The 23263-nt window shown below is 59.1% G+C and overlaps 1 protein-coding gene across 1 annotated transcript in view; it reads right to left on the bottom strand.

The window, feature by feature from the left end:
• Positions 1-7174: 7174 nt before the first annotated feature.
• Positions 7175-23263, bottom strand: part of LPCAT1 (lysophosphatidylcholine acyltransferase 1) — a 39942-nt gene continuing 23853 nt past the window's right edge. Inside the window, exons 5-14 of the mRNA XM_025270736.3 lie at positions 22196-22256; positions 21866-21924; positions 21171-21205; positions 20326-20380; positions 18025-18107; positions 15084-15209; positions 14414-14567; positions 14032-14130; positions 10339-10477; positions 7175-9249 (exon numbers count right to left, since the gene is read on the bottom strand). Of these exons, the coding sequence (XP_025126521.2) occupies positions 9065-9249; positions 10339-10477; positions 14032-14130; positions 14414-14567; positions 15084-15209; positions 18025-18107; positions 20326-20380; positions 21171-21205; positions 21866-21924; positions 22196-22256 (996 nt within the window). The 3' untranslated portion in view covers positions 7175-9064. The remainder of the gene's footprint in view (positions 9250-10338; positions 10478-14031; positions 14131-14413; positions 14568-15083; positions 15210-18024; positions 18108-20325; positions 20381-21170; positions 21206-21865; positions 21925-22195; positions 22257-23263) is intronic.

Below are 23263 nucleotides of genomic sequence, written 5' to 3'. Positions count from 1 at the left end.
TAACTGTTTTGCAGAGTGGTGATGCCATTTGACATTTCCATGGGCAGTGTGTGTGAGCGTTTCTCTTGCTCTGTGTCCTTGTCAACACTTAGAATGGCCACTTGATTTCAATGTTTACATTCTAGCCATTGTGGTAAGTGTGGTAGAATCTGGTGACAGATTAAATGGCATTTCTCTGGTGACTGAAGTGTTCTGCAGTCCTTGTGTGTGCTTGCCATCCTCATCACTTCTTGTCAAGTGGCTGTTTAAATCTTCTGCACATTCGGGTTGTTTGTTATGTTATGAGAAAGTGTTAGTCACTCATTCATGTCTGACTCTTTGTGACCTCATGGACTGTAGCCCGCCAGGCTCCTCCTGTGTCCATGGGATTCTCCAGACAGGAATACTGGAGTGGATAGCCATTCCTTTCTCCAGGGGAATCTTCCCAACTCAGGGATTGAACCTAGGTCTCCCGCATTGCAGACAGAATCTTTACCATCTGAGCCACCAGGGAAACCCACTTATTGTGTTAGATTCTTACACAACTGTTGAGTTTTGAGAGTTCTTTGTATATTCTGGATACAAGTCCTTCATCAGATAGACGACTTGCAAATATCTTTTGCAATCTTGGATTGTCTTTTCATTCTCTTAATTGAGTCTTCTGAAAAACAGAAGTTATTACTTTTGATGAAGCCCAACGTACCAGTTTTTTAAATGAATCCTGCTTTTAGTGCTGTATCTGAGAAATTTTTACTTCACCCAAGATCGCAAAAATTTTTCTCCTAAAGTTTTTCTCTAAGAGTTTTAAGTTTTAGGTTGCGCCTTGTGTGTGGGACCCATTTTACACTCCCGTGGTGTAAAGTGTAGGTCGGTTTCGTTCTCTTGTCCTGTGGGTCACGCAGAGAGACATGCTGAGAACTCGGGGCACAGCCGTGTGGGTGGCCCCTGCGTCCCTGGGGTCCTGCTGACGTGTGTTGTTCACGGGGAAGCCCTCTAGTCAGCCGCACGCCTTAGGGTCACCATGTCCTCCCGGGAGCGACATCCTCATGGTGCATGACCTCGCTTAAACCCGCTGGCCAGCTGGGCTCTGAGGCTGACGTCCACCCCACCTTCTCTTGATGGAGTCGGCACTGCCCTTTCCCTTTGGCCTGTTGGTATCCGTGTTTGGTGTGCTTGCTGGCGTCCTGTGGTCAGGTCTCACTTTTATGTCCTGTCTTGACGGTTTCTGCAGGTCGTTCAGTGTGGTGCTGAAACGCCTGGGTTCAGTCCCCCAGGCACCGCACCGTGCCCTCCACCCCCTTAGCGACGTTTCTGCTGACCTGCAGGCGGGGGGTTTTGTTTCTGAGTCCACATCTGCCTCCTCTGCTGGACTCTGAGCCGTGTCCCTTTGCTGTGCTGTTCTGGTGTCTCCTTTGCATGACGCACACCGCTGCCCGCTGCCTCTGCACCGACCTGGGGCCGCTGCTCGTCACCCCTCCCGGCCACCGTCGTCACCTCTGTGTCATGAATCCCAGGAGGCGTCGTCGCTTTTCTTCAGAAAATCATCCTGGACAGAGATCTAAACAACGAGGAGCAGTGTTTCTGTTCCCCCACGTGGTTCCGGCTGAGCCCCCGCAGGCCCGAGTCCAGAGCGGAGCCCCTTTCAGGCTTAAGGACCTGCATTCTCACTGTGCTGTGAGGTGTGCCGGCCGGCTGGCGATGAAGTCCTTCAGCTTCGGAGTTTAGAAACACTTTTGTTTCCCTTTGGGGTTTTTTTTTTTTTTTTGCGTTAAAAAAATTAAAATTAAAAGAAAATACACACTGCAAAAGAGATGTTTTTGCTGCGTGAAGCGTCCTCTGTTCCGTGGACCCTGCAGGGTGCAGCTCTGCCCTCTGCTCACCCTGCTGCCCTGAGCCCTTTGCTCTGCTGACTCTGTTCCTCGTCTGGTCTAAGCATTTGATTACGATGCTCCTGGTGTGACTCCTCCGTGGCATTCCTGCTTGGAATCCTTATGCTTCTTGGACCCAGGGGTTTATAGTTTGTACCCAACTTGGGAAAGTATTTCTTCAAATATTTTTCAGTCCGCCCTTCTCCTGTGGGGACTCCAGCGGCAGATGTAGCGGGTGACTTGAAGTCCCACCCTGTTACTTGTCTCTTGTCTCTGTTTTGTTTTGGGTAGTTCCTGCTGCTGCCCTTCGAGTTCACTTGCCATCTCTTCTGTGATGTCAGTCTCCCTGCATCCCAGCCGGGGTGTCTTGCACCGAAGATGCTGTGGCTCATGTCTGCAGGACTCAGATTTGCGTCTTCATAGATTTTGTTTCTGTGTTCACATTGGGCTGTGTTGGTCCTGTTGCCGTGCGGGTTTTCCCCTCTGCGGTGCTCAGGCTTCTCTTTGTGGAGCGTCTGTTGTTCTGGAGCATGGGCTGTAGGGCTTCAGTGCTTGCAGCTCCTGGGTTCTAGAGCACACTGGCTCAATAGCTGTGCAAAGGCTCAGTTGCTCCGTGGCCTCTGGGATCTTCCCGGACCAGGGAAGGAACCCATATCTTCCGTGTTGGCAGGTGGAGTCTTTACCGCTGAGCTGCCAGGGAAGTCCAGATTTGTGTCTTTTAAAAGACACCTTTTGCATCTCCACCATTCATGGCCAGCCTTGCTCCCGCCGGCATTTGAACACGGAGTCCAGCGATTTTGCGTAGTGATCGTCAATGCTCTCATCTGCTAATTCCATCACCCGAGTCACTTCTGGGTCTGTTTCTGTTGATGACTGGTCATCTTTCCTGGAGTTTTGCACCTACGTGACCTCTGATGGGAGGCAGAGTGTTGTGAACTTGACCCTTTGGGTGCTGGGTAGTTTTATATCCCTCTGAATATTCTGGAACTTTGGGCTGCAGGCAAGCTCCTTGCAAAGAGTTTGGTCATTCTTTCAGGTCTTGCTTGTGAGCTCTGTGTACTGGGGCCAGTCTTGTGTTTGGCCGAGGGGCCATGATTTCTTCATGGTTCAGGCAAAGCCCACCTGAGTTTGCACTGATCACCCCTTCCTTCCAGGACAGAGGTGAAACCAGCCACTATGCCTCCATCTTGACCTGAAGCGAAACTATGTACTCATTAACTTTTGTTAAGTTGAAAAGAACTAATCAGAGCCTGAGCAGCTCTTGATGACCCTGTGACAGAGACCGACCCTTGGCTGGCAGACCCGGCCAGACCCTCGTGCAGTCGGAGCGTGGAGCTGGGCTCTGCCCCTGGAACAGGAGGCTTCCTCCGCATCAGAGGACAGACACCGTCGGACGTAAACGTCTTGAGGTTTATTGAGAGTTACCCTGAGCCGGGCAAAGAGTCTGTTTTGTCAACTGCTTTGTGTGCATTTTTAATGGCAGTTAAGTCAGTTTGGTAAAAAAGGTTGTTCACATTATCTGCATGATTGCGCTTCTTCCCTTGGTGGGTCCATCGATTACTGAGAGAGTTGTGTGAAAAATCTCCAGCTCTCTTTGCTGATCTGTTTGTTTCCCCTGTTCGTTCTGTCAGTGTTTGCTTAGCACGTTCCGAGCTGCGTGTCGGGGGGCTAACGGGAGATGACTGGTCCTTGGGGGCTGAACCCCGCGTCAGCCGCAGTGTTTGCCTGACACGTAATCCTCCTCGTCTTAAAGGTCACAGTGCGGCATTAATCCTGCCGTATCCACTGTCTCAGAGTTGTGTTTGCATATTACATATATTTCCTGTTTTTTAACTTTCAGCATGTGTTTAAACAGCATATAGTTAGAATCTTTTGTTTGTTCTTTCGTTTGGCCGAGCGACTGTCCTTTAGGAGTTCTGGGTCCGTATTTGATGTAATCACTAGTATCGTTGGATTTAATTTTACCGTTTGCTGTTCGTCTTCTATTTGTATTATCTGTTCTTTGTTCTCCACTGTCCTGCTTAGTTTGGATGAAATTATTATCCCAAAACATTCCATTTTATTGCTACTATAGGCTTGTTGGTTATACCTCTATGTTTTTAAAAAATTATTTATTTTTTGTTTATTTAGTTTTGGCTGTGCTAGGTCTCTTGTTGCTACACGGGCTTTTCTTGAGTCAGGGTGAGCAGGTCCGCCCTTGAATCTGGGCGAGCGGGTCCGCCCTCGAGTTGGGGCAGGCGGTCTGGTCTCCAGTCGGGGCGAGCGGTCTGGTCTCGAGTCGGGGTGAGCGGTCCGCCCTCGAGTTGGGGTGAGCGGTCCGCCCTCGAGTCGGGGTGAGCGGTCCGCCCTCGAGTCGGGGTGAGCGGTCTGGTCTCGAGTCCGGGCGAGCGGGTCCGCCCTCGAGTTGGGGCAGGCGGTCTGGTCTCCAGTCGGGGCGAGCGGTCTGGTCTCGAGTCGGGGTGAGCGGTCCGCCCTCGAGTCGGGGTGAGCGGTCCGCCCTCAAGTCGGGTGTGCAGGCTTCTCAATGCAGTGGCTTCCCTCGCTGCGAGCCTGCTCTAGAGCATGGGCTTCAGTATTCCTGGGGCACGGGCGAAGCTGCCCAGAGCTTGTGGGATCTTCCCGGATCAGGGATTGAACCCATGTCCCCTACAATGGCAGACGGATTCTTAATCACTGGACCACCAGGGAAGTCCTACCTCTGTGTTTTTATTCTGTTTTCTCTGGAGGCTTACCATACATTTTTAAGTTTTCACAACCTCCCTTCAGATAACACTAGTTTTCAGATAACACTTTTCTGCAGTCAGGTTCCCACATGCATCGCGCTCTTACCTTTTTCCACAGCAGTATTTTCTTTTTCTCTGGCTGCCTTTAAGGTTCTCTTTACCAGCTTCCAGAACATTTTGTGATGAGCCTTATGGTATTTTTGTTATGTTTCTTCTGTTTGTGGCTAATGCAGCTTCTTGGCTGTCTGAGCTGATAGATTTGGGAAAAGTCTGGCTAACATCTGTTCGGTGTCTTTTCTGTCCTGTGCTCCCCGGTCTGAGCCAAGAGATTGGGGAGAAGTCTGGCTAACGTCTGTTTGGTGTCTTTTCTGTCCTGTGCTCCCCTCTGGGAGTGGCATCTCCGTGATGGGACCCTTAGTGCCACTCTGGGTTGGCCTCCGCCTCTGTGTGTGCTCCGTCGCACACACACGTGGCTACACGGGGGGCTCGTGGTGTTTGCTCTGCAGCGTGCATCTCAGGTACCCCATCCGGGGTGGGACCTGGGTGGTGGCTGTGGTCTCTCTTTCCAGCCAACCCAGCGAGTACAGGGTGACAAGGGACAGAAGGATTAGGGGGACACAACCAGAGCTGAGCCAGGAGCAGCCAAGGCTGGCGTGGCTGTGGCCAGACCCCGCCTGCCCCCCCCCGGCCCCTCCCGTCCTGGAGGGGAAGGGCTTGTTCTGTCGTAATGCAGTCCCTGTCCACCCCCCACCCCCCCGACCCTGCCCTGTCTCCGAGTCTCCACCAGCACCGAGGGCAGAGCTCACCACTGCTGACCGCCCATCTCGTGTTACGTCAAGAAGGGGTTTGGTTCACTGCAAGGGAAGCCTGGCACTCTGAGCAAGTCCCCACCAGAAGCACTGGCCTGACAGATGGAGGGTCAGTGTCTGCCGCCTCAGTGCCAGGGTCGGTCCTAACGGGGTGCCCGTGGCACGTCGGATGTGTGTGGGGGGTGCCTGGGGACAGTAAGTGGGGTCACCTGTCACTGCCCTGAAACTTCTCTGCTGCTCCAGGCTTCTGTCTTCAGGGCTCAGTTCCCCCGGATGGGATGCTCCTACTTAGGGACATGGTGGAGCCACTGCCCTGCAAGCTTAGGTGGTCACAGCTGTTAGGGGTCCTCCTGCCAGTGCGGCAGCAGGATGGGGCGCTGTTACAGATGCTAATGACAGCAGAGGGGGGGCAGGGGACCCTCTGGGTGCCTCTCGGCTCTTTCCCAGCTGATCCTGTGACCAGTGGAGGCAAGACCACAAAGGCTCCAGGTGCTTTGGAGACAAAATGTGACTCCTTTCTCTTGGGAAAGACCCGACTGGTCAAGGTATGTGGGGACTATGGCCTGGGGGTGGGGAGGAGGGGAAGGAAGCAGAGAATACCAGCCTCAGCTGCACACCAGCCCTGGGAGGCAGGACTGCAGTGCCCTAGCGACTGCCTTCCTGACTGGCATGTGTGTATGTATGTTTGTGTGCATATATGTACACATGTATGCACATGCATGTGGGCACACACACGTATGCATGCACGTGCACGTGTGCACAAGTGTACGCATGTGTGTATGCACATGTGCACACGTGTGGACATAAGTGTGCATACATGCGTGTGCACGTGTGCAAGGTGTATGTGCACGTGTCCCTGTGCACACATGTATGCATATGCATGTACACGTGCATGTGTGTACACGTGCATGTCCATGTGTGCATACATGTACGCGTATGCACGCACACACCTGTGTATGCATGTGCATGGATGTGTATGCATGTGCACATACCTGTGTACATGTGTATGTGCACATGCACACATGTACCTGCATCTGTGTAGGTGTGCCTGTGTGTACACATGTGCATGCATGTATAAGTGTGTGCGCGTGCGTGTATGTACACACACCCCCTCTTGCTTTACAGTCGGAACAGCAGTGGTGTTGAGTGGGAACTTCACCACTTAGTTTCCCACGTGACAGAGCATCCGATGTCCACTGGCACTAGAAGAACTAAGCAGAAGCCGTGGGACCCCACTTTGTCGGAAGTGAAGCGAGCGCGTGGAGGAGGGGTCATGACATCATGGGAGTCACTGCCTCACGGGGAGGTCAGGATGGACACTGCGTGGCCGCAGGGAGGGACAGTGCGGTCACTGGCCACCCGCTGCTCTCGGCAGAACCCTGTGTTCACGACTCACAACATTCGGCTTTTGGGGCTGCAGTACCTCAGCTCTTCCTTCTATTTCTAAATCCTTTACTGAGTCGATGGGCCCAAATTCAAGATCCCTGCTGGTCTCTGCTCAACAGCGTGTGAGGAAGGTATGGGTTTCACAGAGAAAGGACAGAAACTGACACCGCAGGTCTGCAAACAGCCTGGGAGGTTGAGTTCTGGGGAACGTCAGCTGCTGTCTACGTGAGCATGAAATATCCAGACCCTCCTGTTATCCAGAAAGTGTTTCCTACAGAATTTCAATGACTGTGCTTTCCCAGCCTCCTGGAAAAGCGGCAGGAGACCATGCAGACGGTGCTCCTGTGGCAGCCTGAGTCACGCCTGCTGCTGCCTTTCTGATAAAAAACACACGTAACAAAACACAATCTCAAGCATTTCAGACGCTGTGTTTTATTCGTTCTATTGAAAACATCCGGCTGTTTTGGAGCTGCCCGTTCCCTCCCCCACCCCCAGCACCCTGTGGGGCCCCTGCAGGCGGTGGGCCCCTCGCAGCTCCTGGTCCCACCCAAGGGGGATTCACCCCTGAGCTCTGTACATTCACAGCTCTGAACCCACGGCCCTAAGTCACTACGAAAGAGAAAAGAGAATCAGGAGGAACAAACATCCATTCAGGGTCTGTTTATCAGAGGTTTTTTCCTGAAAATGCACAGCAGCGTTTCATTCAAAACCCCTTCATCCACAGACGCGGGCCGAGGCCCCTGCTCAGAACATCTCGGCTCGTTCACCTCCTTCATGGCCGGGCGCGGGGCTTTGTCTTGTAAAGATGAACCTTCATGCACTCTATGGTCATGACCTCAGTCCTGTTTGCTGCCAAGTCTGTGCTAGAAGTTCTGTGTCCTATGGGCCAGCGCCCTGGAATGATGTCAGGTGCCCCCTGCCCCACACGGGGCGGGAGGGGCTCTGGAATGAACGGAAGTGAAGGGGGTTTCCTTTCCTGACGCCTGTCCTTCTGTCTGTCGACATGCAGGTCTCTGAGCCTCAGGAAGTCAGTAAATATTTGTTCTGCAGTTCCAGCTCTGGTGGCCACTTTCCGTGGCCCTAAGACAAAATCCAATCGCCTTAGAAATTAAAAAAAAAAAAAAAAAAAAAAAAAAAAAAATCCGAAACAAACCCAGAAGCTTTGCTCCCGAAACACACACTGTGGTTGTCATTGTGCTTTGAGGACACGTTTCTAATCACGTCCTGAGGAAATGAATCAAGGTGATTTTGAGAGCGTGAAGGAGGCCCCTGGAGCCCCTCCCTGAGCCCGGAGCTGCTGCCCCCCACCTCCGGGCATAGAGAGGGACCCCAGCCCCCAGGTCTCCCTGAACCCCACCACCTGCTCCCCACACCTTCCTTCCCTGAGGCTCCCCTGGCTCCTGATACCCCGGGAAACCTGGGGCAAAGGAGGGTGCTGGGGGGAGTCAGAGGCTGGCGGACCCTCCTGGGGACTGACTGTGCCCTCAGGGTGCCAGCCGGGGAGACAGGAGCCCCCGCCTGTTTCCACCGCGGCCGGACTCCCCTCCCCACGCTCTGGGCTCTGGTCCCAGCCTGCACTCGCTGAAGTGGATCCGGTCACCCCGAAACAGAAACCCCAAGCTGGTGTAAGAGCAGCGGGGCTGAAGAGGGCTGAGGCGGCAGGAAGGCGCCTCCGGACGGGGCGCCTGTGGCTCCCCAACGCAGGGGCGGGGCAGGGGGGCTGCCCAGATGGGAGGGGCTGGAGAGAAGGTCAACTCAAAGCCCCAAAGAGCCCCAGGATCTATCAAAAAAGGGCCTATAAATAAATATCCTCCGACCCTCAAAGGAAAACGAAGTAGAAAAACGATTCTTTTCTGGTAAAAAAAAGGCTGAATGTTTTCTGAAGTATCTAAATGAAGTTTACAAAAGACTCATGAGCTCCTGCAAATATAGAAACGTTTAAAAATCCGACGGCGGCCCTGCCCGCGGACTCCGCGGAGGGCGGCGGAGACTGTGCTGGAATCGACACGCGGGGGGGAGTCACGCCTTCAAGTGCCCGTGGAGGTTGCAGGCCCGCACTGCCTGGACCAGACCGGAGGGCCCGAGGGAGAGGATGGGGGCAGAGCCGGGGCTCGAGGTGAGGACAAAGCAACTGAGGGGCCCCCGAGCGCCGCCTGGAAGCGGGGCCTGAGCTGCCCCGCGAGCTGCTGTGGCTTTCCGCCCAGGACCTGGCCCGAGGGCAGGGCACAGGCAGCTCGCGTGGGAGTGTGAGGCCGGCTGGCGGCTGAGCACAGGCCCGGTCTCTCCAGACCCTCCCGCCCTAGTCCAGCTTCTTGCGAACAGGCTCCGTCCCAATGGCCGAGTTTTCGGGGCTGAAGTCGGCGCAGAAGCCGTTGGGGGTGGGAGCCGGGGACGTCCGGGCGCAGCTCCGGGGGCGCGTCTGCTCGGGGTACAGGTATTCCTCCGCGAAGTCGGGGTTCGCTTCCGCGAACCTCTTGAAGTCGGCTGGAGAGACACGGGCACCTTGGTTAGGAGGGTGGGGGGCAAAGGTCTCCAGTCTGGCGTCTCTCCGGGCGCCCCCCTCACACCCAGGGGCGTCTTGGGATCTATGTGCACGCCCAGGATCGACGTGCACGGCCAGGAGGATCTACGTGCACGCCCAGGAGGCCCTGCGCTCGTTTTCTCTGTGGCGCCCTAGTCACTGCGGAGACCTGGGCGGCCACCACGCAGCCTCGGCCACGCCCTTCGGGGAACTGAAGAGTCAAGTCCGCGGTGTGTCCTGGGTGCTCAGCGTCCTGAGATGGACTCGGCTGTGCCCTGGGGACACCCAGGGCAGGGTCCCCCCGAGCCCTCGCGGGGCCTGTGCTGTGTCTCCCGGTGACTCTGAGACCCGGCTTCGGGGTGGGGGACGCCCTGGGGCTTTGCTGGGGGTGCCCTGGGGGCTCGGCGATGCTCTGAGCCCCAGGTCGGGTTAGGGTTAGGGCACCGCAGGCTCCAGGCGGCTGCAGAGAAGCGCCCGTGCTCCCTCGGGCGGCAGAACAGCCTCCACAGGGTCTGCAGTCTGTGGGCTCCGAGCAGCGGTAGCCCTGGCTCCCCGCGGCCCCTTTACCGCAGGCGTGCACACCCAAAGCGAGGCGTGGTGGCTCCTCCTGACATTTGGATGTGATTTTAAAACACAGCCAAACAAGATGACCTTTCCTGAGCAAACTCAGCGCTCATCTCAGGGAGATTAGGGCTCATCCTCCGATGAGCCGGCTGCCCTCGGGGCTCCTGCTGCCCTCCTCAGGGTGGATTCCCGCCCGAGGCGCGCAGCCGTACCACCGTGTGGGGGACAAGTGCCAGGGCCAAGCCCCCCGGAGAGGAGGTGCCCTAGGAGTCAGGGCGGAACCCCTCCTGGCCCCAGGGGCCCTGATCTCTGCCCAAAGGCAGCCCCTGGGGAGGGTGTCTGCTTCACTGCCAGACAGACCATGCAGTGAAGCACCCGCACAGAGGAGACCGGGAGCCCCGCCCCAGCCCTGCCAGGTCCCAGGTGGCACAGCGAGCGGGGCACCCCACGTGGCGCGGGGGTGTCCTCCCTGGCTCCCGGCCACTCACCAAATGCGATCCTGCCCTTCCGCTCTTGGTCTATGGCCCGGAAGAGGTCGGTCACTGTCAGCTCCGCCACCCCCAAGGCCGTCTTGAGGATGCTGGACAGGGCGTGCTCCTCGACGCTGCCGTCCTGTGACCCGAACATCTGCGGGGCGGGGCAGGCGTCACCCAGCGGCCTCCCTTGTCACACGGCCCGGGGCTGTTCCACTCTCAGGCTGGGCAGGAGCCCAGCTCCACGACCCAGCCCTCGGGCCTTGAGCTCCCTGCTCTTATGTCTTAAATCCACCAGACACGGTGCTATGGACACTGCATCGCAATGGCCTGGCGTCCAGCCATTGCCTGCAAGGTGCCCACTTCAGATGTCCCCCTGGGTGAACACACCACAGCCGTGACCTGTGGTTACTGGCAAACCGCAAGGTGAGGAGCAAGGCCGGCCCCCAGCCCCCGAGGTCCCCTTCCAAGGAGCCCTGGTGACCCACACAGCGGACCACTGCAGTGACCCCCCTCTCCCCTCCTTCTCTAACTTCCCCCCTTCTGCTTTGAATTCACCACTGAAGAGTGAACCCCGAAGCCCCAGGCCCCACCCTCACCCCCCCAAAGGCAGAGCCCAATCCACTCTCTGCCAGTGACCTTGCTGTGCGGGGGCGCCGTGGGCCCTCCAGGACCTGTGAGTGACGGGCCTGTCCTCTCAGGGGTCCCTGACGGTCATCGCTGCTGGAGTCTTGCAACCACAGTGAGGCCACACGGGCCGGTGCACCCACAGCCTTGGTTACCACCGGGCTGAGACCCACCTGCAGCCCCGTCCCTGTGCGGCTGACCTTCCCAACGCCGCCCCTCTCACCCGGTTCTGGAGGAGGCCCCCTGGCCCCCCGAGGCTGTGGCAGAGCTGGGGGCTGCCCACCCCCGTGCCTCCTGCGGGCTCCGCTCCCCATTCTGTGACCTGGGGGCCCCCAGGCCCAGCTGCTCCCTGACCCCATGACCTCTGGAGTATCCACTCTGTCCTCCTGCCTGGAGGCGGGCTCCCCAGGGCAGGACACATGCTCCCTGGGTCGGGCAGAGCTCGGGCCCCACCCAGCGCCCTGGGGGTCTCACTGAATTATGTCAGCAAGATGAGCCAGCCACCCGCACACACAACCTTCCGGAGGTGGGAGACCTGCCACCAGGCGCTTCCAGCGGCCTCCACCTGGTTTCCGTGTTGGGGGGCTGCATCCACTGCCTCCGGGGCTCAGCCCGCTCCCCGTCCCCGGCCTGGGGCTGTGGGGTGGACAGCTCCCGAGTCCCCTCGTATCTCGCTTCCTCTTTACATTTGTCAAACCAGGTTATCTGCAGACAAACCTCTCTCGTAGCCTCCAGAGCCCCACAGTCCAGCCCAGCCCGTGGGCGCCTCCCACCCACCAGCACTGAGACGCTTTGGGGAGATGAGCGGGCCTGAGGCCTGAATCTGTGATGCCAAAAGCAAGGGGACCTGTCTCTACATCCAGAGATGACCCTGCCGTCTGTCTGAGAAAGGCCAGGAGCCACCGGGTTCCCCTTCACCTTCCTGGGCTGATGGTGTTTCCACCATGACCGTATCTGCAGGTCACGTGATGATGACCATAAAGAAAGCCGGGTGCCGAAGAACTGATGCTTTCGGACTGTGGTGTTGGGGAAGACTCTTGAGAGTCTCTTGGACTGCAAGGAGATCCAACCAGTCCATCCTAAAGGAAATCAGTCCTGGGTGTTCATTGGAAGGACTGATTTTGAAGCTGAAACTCCAATACTTTGGCCACCTGATGCAGAGAGCTGACTCATTTGAAGAGATTCTGATGCTGGGAAAGATTGAGGGCAGGAGGAGAAGGGGACGACAGAGAATGAGACGGTTGGATGGCATCACCGACGCCATGGACATGAGTTTGAGTGAACTCCAGGAGTTGGTGATGGACAGGGAGGCCTGGCGTGCTGCAGTCCATGGGGTCGCAAAGAGTTGGACACGACTGAGCGACTGGACTGAACTGAACTGACAGCAGTAGAGAAGGCGGAAATGAGGGACCCAGAAGTACGTTACGCTGCCCGCGAGTACCGCTCTGGGGAAGCCCCAGGTCAGCGCGGGTCTCTGGGAGCCTGAACTCCACGGTAATGCTGCATCTCAACCATCAGCCCGGAAGGACTGTGACCAGCACACGAGGAAGGCACAGGCACGTCTGCACCCCGGGCAGGGCACCTCGCAGACTCCCCGGGCAGGACACGGTGCAGATCCCCTGGGCAGGGCACCTCGCAGACCCCCGGGCAGGGCACCTCGCGGACCCCCCGGCAGGGCACTACGCAGATCCCCCGGGCAGGGCACCTCGTGGACCCCCGGGCAGGGCACCTCGCGGACCCCCAGGCAGGGCACCTCGCAGACCCCCCGGGCAGGGCACCGTGCAGAACCCCCACACCGCATCTCGGGGCCGCCTGCCCGCACCCGCTGAAGCGCGCCACAACCCTGGTCTGCGGGTGGGGATGGAGGGAGAGCCTGTGAGTCGTCAGCGTCAGGTGGGGCGGCCAGTCCACATGAGCAGCACACGCGGGCGCCTGTGGGGACACCGGACACGGGGCTGCCCACTGTCCGGGGGGCCCAGGAGGGGCGGTCCCTGCAGGGGAGGCCGTCATGGAGGAGCGCCGTGAGCCTCGGGGCAGCCGCACAGGCGGCCCTGCCCCCGCCGGCCGGTGCGCCTGGACCTGGGTGGGCGCCCTGGCGTTCATGGTCGTGCTCGGCGGCCGCACTGAAGCAGGTCGCCCGCCCCCCACCAGCCACCATCGTGACGGCAGATTCTACCCAGTGATGTCCGTGCAGCTGCTGCTGGGCCGCCTGCTGGGGCGAGGCTGGCACAGGGGCGATGAGCCCTGAGAGGTGCCTGCCGAGGCCGGAGGACGTGGGCAGGCTTTCCGGCCTGGGTCCACCAAGCCCTGATGCCGCCCGTTAACGCCTCTGCTGTGACTGGCAGAAGCCGCCCTGCGCCATGGGGGACCCTCCCAGCCGTGGGGAGGTCTGCTGGGGCTGGAAGGTGGAGGCGGCGTTCTCCACCCCTGAGGACCCGAGGGACAGGGGCCCCCTGACCTGCACACGGCAGGTGCCCGGGAGTCTTGCTCGTGTGAGCTGCACCTGAGAGATGGAGCCTGTCTCTCAGCGGCAAGGCCTCGCTCTGTCCTGGGGGCTGACCTCGCTGGGCAAGGCCCGCCTCGCTCCGTCCTGGGGGACTGACCCTGCCGGGCAAGGCCCTCCTCGCTCCATCCTGGGGGACTGACCCCGCGAGACCAGCCTTCGGGACTGCTGGGTAGATCTGGGTGGGGCAGGACTCCAGCATGACCCTCTCCCCGCCTCCCAGACTCACTGCCCCCCTCGTGAGCAGCCTGGCTCGGAGTCACAATGGGGCAGGTGGCTCTTCAGTCCAAAGCCCTGCTTCCTTCCGGTCAGCAGCCGACGGGGAGGCCATGTGGGGAGAGACAGCCCAGCGGCCCTGCTCGGCACTGCTGGGGAGTGGGGACTCTCATCTAGGAGGAGCTGGGCAGAGGCACTTCTGGGCCTTTCTGCAAGCAATGGCTGGTACAAGCTCGTGTGAAAAGAGCTGACACACGACTAAGTTCCCCAACATCCTAAGGAACTATAAAGTGTATCACAGGTCAGACGAGCCCGTGTCTCCCTGACCCCACACGTTAAAGTCGCAGAAGTGCCGCACTTGCCTTGAACGCCAGCTGGATGGTGTCCAGGGTCCGGGCCGGCCGGCAGACGACAGACAGGGCGACCACGTACTCGCGCAGGTCCACCTCCCCGCCGCCGCCCTGGGAAGAGACGCCTTCAGCGAGGGCCCCGCCACCTCCGAGGGCACAGGTGGCATCAGGGGTCTTCGAGCGACCAGCTTCAGTTTCCCAACTACAGGTGTGCTTGTTGGCAAACACTGACTTAAAAGCCAGATTTCTATTTGCATTTGAGAAGCTCAGGAGAAGACACGCCAAAAGACAGGTGGCTAGGGAGATGGGCAGCAAAGGCTGGTCTCTCCTTTGCTTCCAAAATTGCCCCCAGGGAAAAACAGCTGTCCCCACCCCACCCCACCCCACCCCCTACCTCATCAAACAGGGAGAACAGGTCCTCCAGCGACTCAGACTCCGGGACCCCCAGCTGCGCCGCGAACTCGGGGAGCGTCACCCTCCTGCCCTGCGTCATTCTGGCGCTTTCTGCGTGCCTGTCCAGATCCCGTTCAAGTTTTTCTGGTTTTAGTCTAAAGAAAAAATATGAGGGGAAAATTGTTTTCAATAAAGCCATGGAATGCTGAAAATGGAAGCTTCACTGTTACGTCTTAAGACCCCGCAAACCAGGAAGGTGATTCCTAGACGGAGCATCAGTCAGTCCTCGGAAGAGGGGCTCTTCTGGAAGCCCGAGGGCCGACTGTGTCCCCCGCAAGCGCTGGGACCCCGCGGCGTGCGGGCCCACCCGGGGACAGGCCCTCCCAGGATGCGGGGTGGGGCTGGGGGGCGGGGAGGCCGTCCATAAAGAGACAGTCAGGCCAGCCATTCAGGGTTTAAGACACTTGCGTGTGGAATGACGCTGGCGTTTGAAAAAGAAAAAACCCCGAAACCTCAGAAAGAGCGCCGTTAATTGTCTCAGCTGTCCTCCGCCTGCGACCTCCGGGCTGTCATCACTGCCCGGGCGGCGCCCACACGAAACCTGTGCCCCAAGTGCCCACGAGACGGCTGTCCCAACTCAGCGCCTGCGAGCAAAGGGCCAGGGGACTCACCCCAGGCCCCTGAGCAGCCTGGCAAACTCCAGAAGACAGGTGTCAGCGGGGAGACGGAGCTGGCCTTCCGCCAGGGCCAGCTGGCAGTCCTCGAACGTGTAGTCCGTCACAGCGACGCCCAGGGCCCTGCGGGAGAGGACGGGCCGGGTCAGCCGCCCCCAGGGTAGCAGGGTGACTGTCCCAGGAATGCAGCGGCCAGACAGCGGCGTCACACGCGAAGGCCCCGAGTCCCGGGCCCTCTCGCTCCAGGCTCAGCTCCGACGGCGGCCCATGCGACGGTGACGCCTGCTGAGTCGCACGCCCTACTTCCTGCTCCGGGACCCGTGGGCACAGCGCCCTGAAGCGGTCTGTCCCCCAAACGCGTGCGTTTTTAACACGAGACTGCCCTGTAAGTGGCGCCTCTGCGTAGGTGTCCACGTTCTGCAGCCTCAGTGAAGCTTAGTTACACGTTAAAAGTAGAAGTTGATAAGGATACAGGTGGCGTTCAGGGTGGAGGGGAGTCGTGGAGAGAACCAGCTCCCCAAGAACAGGAGCGACCCCTGGGTGAGACATGGGGCACGGGGGTGCTGGAGAAACAGGGGGCTTCACCGGCAGAGCCCCGGGCATGTCCGCACGGCTTGGGGTCTCCTGCTGGCACGCAGCCTCGGGGAAGGACTCGTGGGGCAAAGCCCCACAGCGGCAGAGGGTGTGGAAGCTGGACGAGAGCCGTGCACGCGTGAGGGGACCAGCCACTCTGGGGGGCCCCCCGCCCCCGGCCTAGCAGGCAGGACAGGCAGCGCCCCGTGAGTCCTCCCACCCAACGGAGAGGGGCAGGCTCGGCTTCCCTGGGCTGTTCCCACCTGCACGTGGTGCAGGGAGAAGCCGCAGGCCTGCCCCTGGCCCTGCCGGACTGAGGCCCCTCCTGTCAGTTCCCCCCAGAAGCCACGTCTGGGGGGCCCTGAGCAGGGCCTGGAGGGAGGAGGGAGCCCCTGACCTCCCCCTGGGCTCCCCCAAGCCTGCAGGATGGGATGAGGGTGCCCGTGGAGCCCACAAACACCCACCACCTCCACGTAGGAGCCTTTAACAGGAGCCACTGGGAGCTGAGTGCTCTGGATGCTGAGGTGTGTAAACCGCTGATGTGTAAAGAGCATATTTCAGGGAGCTCCCAGGTAGCCTAGAGGTTAGGACTTGGCGCTTTCACTGTGGAGGCCTGGGGTCGATTGCTAGTCAGGGAACCAGCCCGTGTGCCAAGCAGTGCAGCCAAAATACAAAACAATGGCAATGATAGTAAGTACCACGCTCGGCACTAAACACAGAGGCTGAACAGCTGACCGCAGACTTCAGTGACTGGGGGCCTGGGGCTGCCCAGCTGTGGGCCAGCCTGGTACGTCTGCAGTTCTGCCCACGAGGGATGGAGCCGGCATCAGGCGCCTTTAGGGACAGGAGACCGCCCTCGAGGTGCAGGGCACCCTGCTCTCCAGGCTGGCACTGCCCTGAGGTCAGAGGGAGGCAAAACCAGTCATCCCACAGGCTGTCTCCGATTTCATGGAAAACACCCTTCTCCTGACATTTATGGAAAGTGCATTCATGGTAGGAAATTTACCAGGTATCGAAAATGACCCTGCCAACCCCGTCTCCGTAACCGAGTGGGCTTTCACTCGTCTCGGCGGGACAGTTGGCCCTCCGGATCCAAGGCTCCACATCTGAGGACACGGAGGGCAGCACACGAGACCCTTGCACACGAGGCGCTTCGGCCTCCTGGACTTTGGTCTCTGAGGGCCCTGGACCTAGTCCCTGGCAGGTACGAGGGCAAGGCTGTGGTTCCTGGTTGCCATGGCAACGACCCTGAAGGCTCCGTTCCGCGGCTGCTCAATTGCCCTTAAGAGCACGCAGCGTGGCTGTGCGGGGACGGGAGCCAGAGCCGCAGCAGGAGGTCCAGAGTGTCCCCGGGCTGCCTGCAAGGCCTGTGGGACCCTGGGTGGGACCCTCATGGTTCTGGAATCCTCCTGCACCCATGAGGCAAGAGGAGACCCCATGGGAATCTGTCCCTTCCCACTGGGCCGACACAAACCGTGCCACAGCATGAGCTTCCTCAGGGCTCACGTGCAAGACTTTTAGTAGTTAATTTACTCGAATAGAAACTAAACAACAACAAAAAAATCACACGCAAACTGTCAGGCCTTCAACTCTGCGGACAGTGTATCTGTCCAGGGGTTGGTCAGGGTCCCTCACCGCCCTGACTCCCCAAAAGGTGAGAGTCGAGGGCCTCCTGCCGCCCGGCGGCTCTGTCCCAGAGTCTGTGCTGGGGTGGGGTGGGGCGTGTTCCCCCCGGGACTCTGCTCCCAGCGCCAAGGCGCTGAGGCACGTGGGCAGACCGAACACCTGGGGTCTGGGATGAGGCTGCCGGGGCCTGAAACCAGCCGGGAACCGCAGGGAAACTGAGGGGGGGGATGCTCCTGGCTGCAGGCACGCCATCACATAAGCAACACCGGATTAAGTGCACAAAACCCACGCTCAGCAGAGGAAGAACCTCAGTAGCACTCTCGGGGAGGGCAGCCAGGGCGTGCCGGCCCAGGCCCTCCAGCACTCTCTTGCCCACGGTCCCGCTGCCCGTCTGCACGGGCACGCATGGACACAGCCCCGCGGGCACTGCTGGGTCACAGGGAAGGCTGCAACGCGGAGAATCGGGGGCAGTGACCCGTCCTCCAAAGGCTGAACAAGCAGAGACGTCCTCCAGCAGGATGGGAGACAAAGCGTGCGGCCAAGCACGGTCTGGCTGACGCTCGGCCAGGCTGGTTCAAACCCAGCTCCCCCCGCTGCCGGCTGGTCTACAGCGAGGCCAGGACACCGGCCTACAAGGACACCGAGTAATGAGTGCCTGGTGAGGCCAAGGGCACTGGGGCGTCCAGGGAGCCCCCACCCGGCTGCGCTGGGGGCGGGGGCGGGCGCAGGGCTCACTCACTCTGCCATCACTCGGCGCACGTTGCTGGCGTACAGGGCGGGGTCCTTCTTCTCCTCCTCCGAGGGTGTGTACACGGGGAGGAACTGAGGACACAGAGAAGCCGGTCACCTGCAGGAGCGTGGACTCCCCCTGCCCCGCCGCCGTCACCACAGAGCGACCTCCGCCCTGGCAGATCAAGGGTGGTCAGGGCACCTTCCACAGGAACTGTCTTTGGGGTTGTCACTCCTGCTCAAGCAGGGGCACACGTGTGCACACACAGACGCACACACCCACACGTGTGCACACACAGACGCACACACCCACACACGTGTGCACACACCCACGCACACACCCATACGTGTGCACACACAGACGCACACACCCACACGTGTGCACACACACAGACGCACACCCACACGTGTGCACACAGATGCACACACCCACACATGTGTGCACACACACCCACACGTGTGCACACAGATGCACACACCCACACATGTGTGCACACACCCCCCACACGTGTGCACGCACAGACGCACACACCCACACACGTGTGCACACACACCCCCCATGTGTGCAGATGCACACCCACACCCACACGTGTGCAGACACACACCCACACACGTGTGCACACAGACGCACACACCCACACACGTGTGCACACACAGACACACCCACCCACGCGTGTGCACACAGACCCACACACCCACACACGTGTGCACACACAGACGCACACACCCACACACGTGTGCACACACAGACGCACACACCCACATGTGTGCACACTCCCAAAGCCCCTTGCCTCACCAGGAGCACCACTCCCTCAACACCGGACCCAGGGCATGGAGCGGTAACTTCACCCAGGGGCTCAGTTTTTAGATGCAGAAGAATCATACGTGTGCTCCCGTTTCTCATGGTCTCAGTTTTGTGTTTCCCGTCAGAGGGTCTCAGCAGCTTTTGGACAGCTACTGCATTTGGACAGTAGGGTAAATCGCCCCAGGAACTCGGGTGTCTGTGTGACTGAAGCTCACACAGTGCTTTATGCACGTAAGACCCACACCTCAGGCCAGGCTCCATCGTAGAAAAGGAAAAAAAAAACATCACTGCACCCTTTTAACATGGATATTCAAGAATACAGGAATGCCCGCCACCCTGTCAACTCTCATCAGATGAGTCTGGTCTCTCACTCACTGCTACCTTTCTAAAAACTCTGCAAGAGCAACAGCTCCTCCTCAGCACTGGCGCCTTGTAGGGGTGACACAGGAAGGAGTTCAGAGCGACATCACAAAGCCACACAGTTTCAACTCTTAAAATTAGGAGCCAGTCTGCAACAGAGCGTCCTCCCTGGAGTCTCGCCCCACTGCCGCCTCCCGGCTACCAGCAGACGAGCCACAGCAACATGCTGGGCTGTGGGCCGGCCGCCCCTGGACTCGGGCCACGGCCCTTTCAGCTCAGTCCTTTACTCAGTGGCTTATTTCTAGTGAAAAGCCTGGCTGAAGGCCGGGACCACGTGTAAATTCAGCCTTACTCTGCAGTGCTTACTTGAAGGTCTCTGGGGTCGCACAGAGTCCGGCACGACTGAAGCAACTGAGCGGCAGCAGCAAATGAAAAGCTTTATGTTGCATAAGACTAGCCTTTCACTTTTCAGATGTAGGAGTAGCAAGTGAATCCCACTTTTAAGAAAATAGACTATTCCTCATCTACTCGATTAAATTTACAGGCTGCATGAATGTGGCATGTTTGAGCAGAGAGGATGGGTACTGGGACTTTGGAGATGGGCTGGAGACTGGCCGGCAGTCCGCCTGTCTGAGCGGGTATTCAACTGAGGACAAGAGTGTGGTAAGCTTGGTAGTACGAAGCCAGCTGCGTTAGCATCAGGAGAAAATATAAGCCAAGAGAATCAGTAATCGCTTGTGTGCGAACTCTATACGCTCTTAAGCTAAACCAACCATAATAAGGGAACAATGGGCTTAGCTTCCTGTTGATATTTAAAATCCCATCTGAACGGATAAAAGGTCATACGAGAGACACAAAGTGACGGAACCACTGGGAAGCCCTCTAAGAAGCCATGAGAAACGGAGCGTTCAAAGCAAGACAGATAACCCGTAACCTTGTAGAGACACCAGCAGGATGTTGTATAATATCACGTCCACCGAGATCCGATATAACATCGCATCTGTATAGGTGTCAACCTGGTAACACGCTGTCTATGGAGGCCCTAACGGGGCATAAGGCAGCATGGCATCGACACACAGCACGACATCGTGAAACATCACGCCAGCATAGACCCCGCGAGACGTGCAATGCCGCATCTAGACAAACCTCAATTTCCACTCGACTGTGAAACTGGCAGAGCGTGAGCCACAGGATTTTCAACCTTAAACATGAACAGATTTACAGCATGGTTAAGTCTCAATTCCCTGCAGCTCTGAAGCCGGGTCTCCGCGCCCCGCTCCCCTGCAGAGGGCACCCCTGAGCAGGCTGGTCCCCGGGAGGCGCTCAGCCTTCCTGGGCCCAGCCCTGAGGACTGGCTGAGCTCATCAGAGACGCCCAGGCCTGCCTGCCGTGGCCCGAGGCCACAGCCCTGCTTGTCCTCCGGCTCAGGACGGCTTGTCTCCGCAGCATCAGGCCCCTCCAGGCCCCCCAGGCCTGAGGTCATGGCACCCCTCCCACCAGCCACCTCTTCATGGCCCGTTCTAAGCCTAGCTGGCCAGGACCCTGAAGGACCCCTTTCCCAGACCCTCTCCCAGCTTCCCCCTGGCTCCTCACCTCCCACTCCAGCCTTGGCGATGTCACCCCTGCCACGCGGGCATGCCAGGGGCCCTGGGAGGACCACCCCTCCCCCCCAAACACCAGCACACACACTGGCGCCTGGGCCCCCGTGTGCCCCTGCAGCTGCATGGGTGGGGGCCCCACGTGCCCCCTTCCTTTCCGGGGTCAAGGTGTGCACTTGATCGCTGAGCGGACAAGACGCAGGCGGGAAGAGGAATTCGTTCCCCTCCTGCTGGGGGAGGACCATCAACTTCAGTCCCGGGATCCCGGGTGCAGGGAAGGCTGTCTCATGCAGCTGGACTCCTTGGACTAAACTGAACTGGCCAGCGTGGCAACCCCTAAAGTAAGCAGCTAGGGGGCCCCTGGAGGGGAGGACAGGGCGGGCTCTGACTTACGCTCCTGGGCCTTGCCACGTCCACGTGATGGTGTCCTGGGGGCAGGAGAGCAGCCGTGAGTCCCCACAGAGCCCCTCATCCCCACAATCCCCCTCCTCCCAGGGCCGCCCAGCGCCCTGCTTCAAACGAGCCGACGGAACAAACTGAAGAGGGAGAAATCTAGAGCTCTACAGGCTGGTGACGCATCCTCGTTCTCAGAAACCGGCCAAGGAGCGCACCTCTTCAGAGCCGTAAGGACGGCTGCACCAGGCCACGTGGCTACCGGCCCTGCAGGCGTTCAGGCCCAGCTCTATCCACACCGGCAGGCACAGGGCCAGCGTACGACCTGGGGCCCACAGACCTGGCTCGGAAGCAGGGGCACTTAAAGCCTCTGGGGCCCACAGACGTCAGAGGGATCCCACCGTGTCTGTACCAGCCCCCCGCCCCCCGCCACACCCCATCGTGACGAGGCTCCCGAGGAAGCTCGGTGTGGCTTAGTCTCAGTTTTAAAAGGTCCCGAGTGTGAGCTGGGCAGCAGAGCTGCTGAGGAGACGGGTGTCTCACACCAGTGGGCCCGGCTCGAGGATGGGCCAGGACTCTGCGACCCACGAGAGCAGGGCTTCAGGAGCGAGTATGGGGGGACGCTCTGCAGGAGCGAGTACGGGGGGACGCTCTGAACACTTGCTGGACCTGCATGCCCAGGAGAACTCACTCACCAGTTTGTTTGGGTACCGCAAAACCACAGGCTGGACGGGAACCCCCGGGATGAAGGCACCTGTGGAGGGGAGGAGGGACACCTTTCGTTTCCGCAGTGGCACGTCCCCCGCCCGCACGGCACGGCTGGGTCTCGGAACAGAGTGGGCTTCCCGGTCAGAGGCCACCGGGTGCCAGCCGTGGACACCCCGTGCCAGCCACGGACACTCAAACCAAACCCCAGGGTCGCAGGAGACAGACAGGAGAACACTCCAGACCGAGGCACTCTGCTGGGGGTGAGGGGCTCCCCCACCTTCTCGCAGAGAAAGAGAGATAACTAAGACACTACCTACCAGGCTTGAAGGTGATTAAGCAGGTCCTATTGGTACATGTGCCTTCTGGAAAAATCATTATCTTGAAATGAGAGGGAAAAAAAAAAAAAAATCAGCATCAAAGTGCAGGTTCAGGGGCCAACTTCCCAACCTGCTTCTTCTGGGCCCGATGTGGTTCAGGCACTTCAAACACATTCAGTGGAGAAAGGTAAGAGGCAGACAGAAGCGTTCATGAATCCCCCCTCTAACTGCTGGTTTTACTAAACTCTGGAAGCAACAGAAATACAAACAGCACGCACTCCTGACAACGGGACACGCAGTGCCCACCGGAGCCGCTGCGTGGGCCAGACACGGACCAGCCCACGGGCACACGCAGGACAGGGGCGCGTGGGCGGGGAGCGTGAGGCTGAGGACGGGGCCTCGTGGACCGGGGCCAGGCCCACAACGCAGACACCCTCGGAACCAGCAGCGAAGTTAACGCCCTGTCACCGGGATCTCCCATCTCTCTGACTTGTACCGACTTCCGGCAGGGGGATGGAAGCTAACTTCCCCCACGTGCTGGAAAATACAGCCCATAAGGCTGCTTTCAACCCTGGGCCCTGGAGGAAAGACCAGCTCCAGGGGGCTGGGTCCAACCCTGGGTCGGGCAGGTGAGCTGAATGGAGGAGGGGGGTCATGCCATTCTTGTGGGGGTGGCAGCCGGGACCCTGGAAGCACAGCCCCCCAGGGGCTGCCCATCCACGGGCGGAGGGGCCCACCAGCAAGGTCGTCACTGTTTTCTGAGCAGCCAAAACCCAGAGAGTCCTGTGGGGTTCCAGCTTCTCAAGGTCGGCTCAACAGAAAAGAAAAACTACGCATGTAAAAAGCAGGGGTCAGACCTCACCCACGCTACCACTGGTGAGGATTCTGCCCCGCAGTCCAGGCCAGCCTTCCCGGGGCCCCGAGGGAACCGAAGCGTGCCAGGCAGGCTCGAGCTTTGAGAAGCAAGGGGATGCAGCCCCGTGCAGCATTCGGACACCGCTGACCCTGGAGCCAGGCCAGCCCGCTAGTTCTGATGCAGAACTTAAAAGATGACTTGGGAACTTCAGA

Source organism: Bubalus bubalis, chromosome 19 (genome assembly GCF_019923935.1).
Source record: "Bubalus bubalis isolate 160015118507 breed Murrah chromosome 19, NDDB_SH_1, whole genome shotgun sequence".
Lineage (NCBI taxonomy): Eukaryota > Metazoa > Chordata > Mammalia > Artiodactyla > Bovidae > Bubalus > Bubalus bubalis.
The sequence above is the reverse complement of the archived record's forward strand: the minus strand, read 5'-3'. Positions and strand labels throughout refer to the sequence as shown.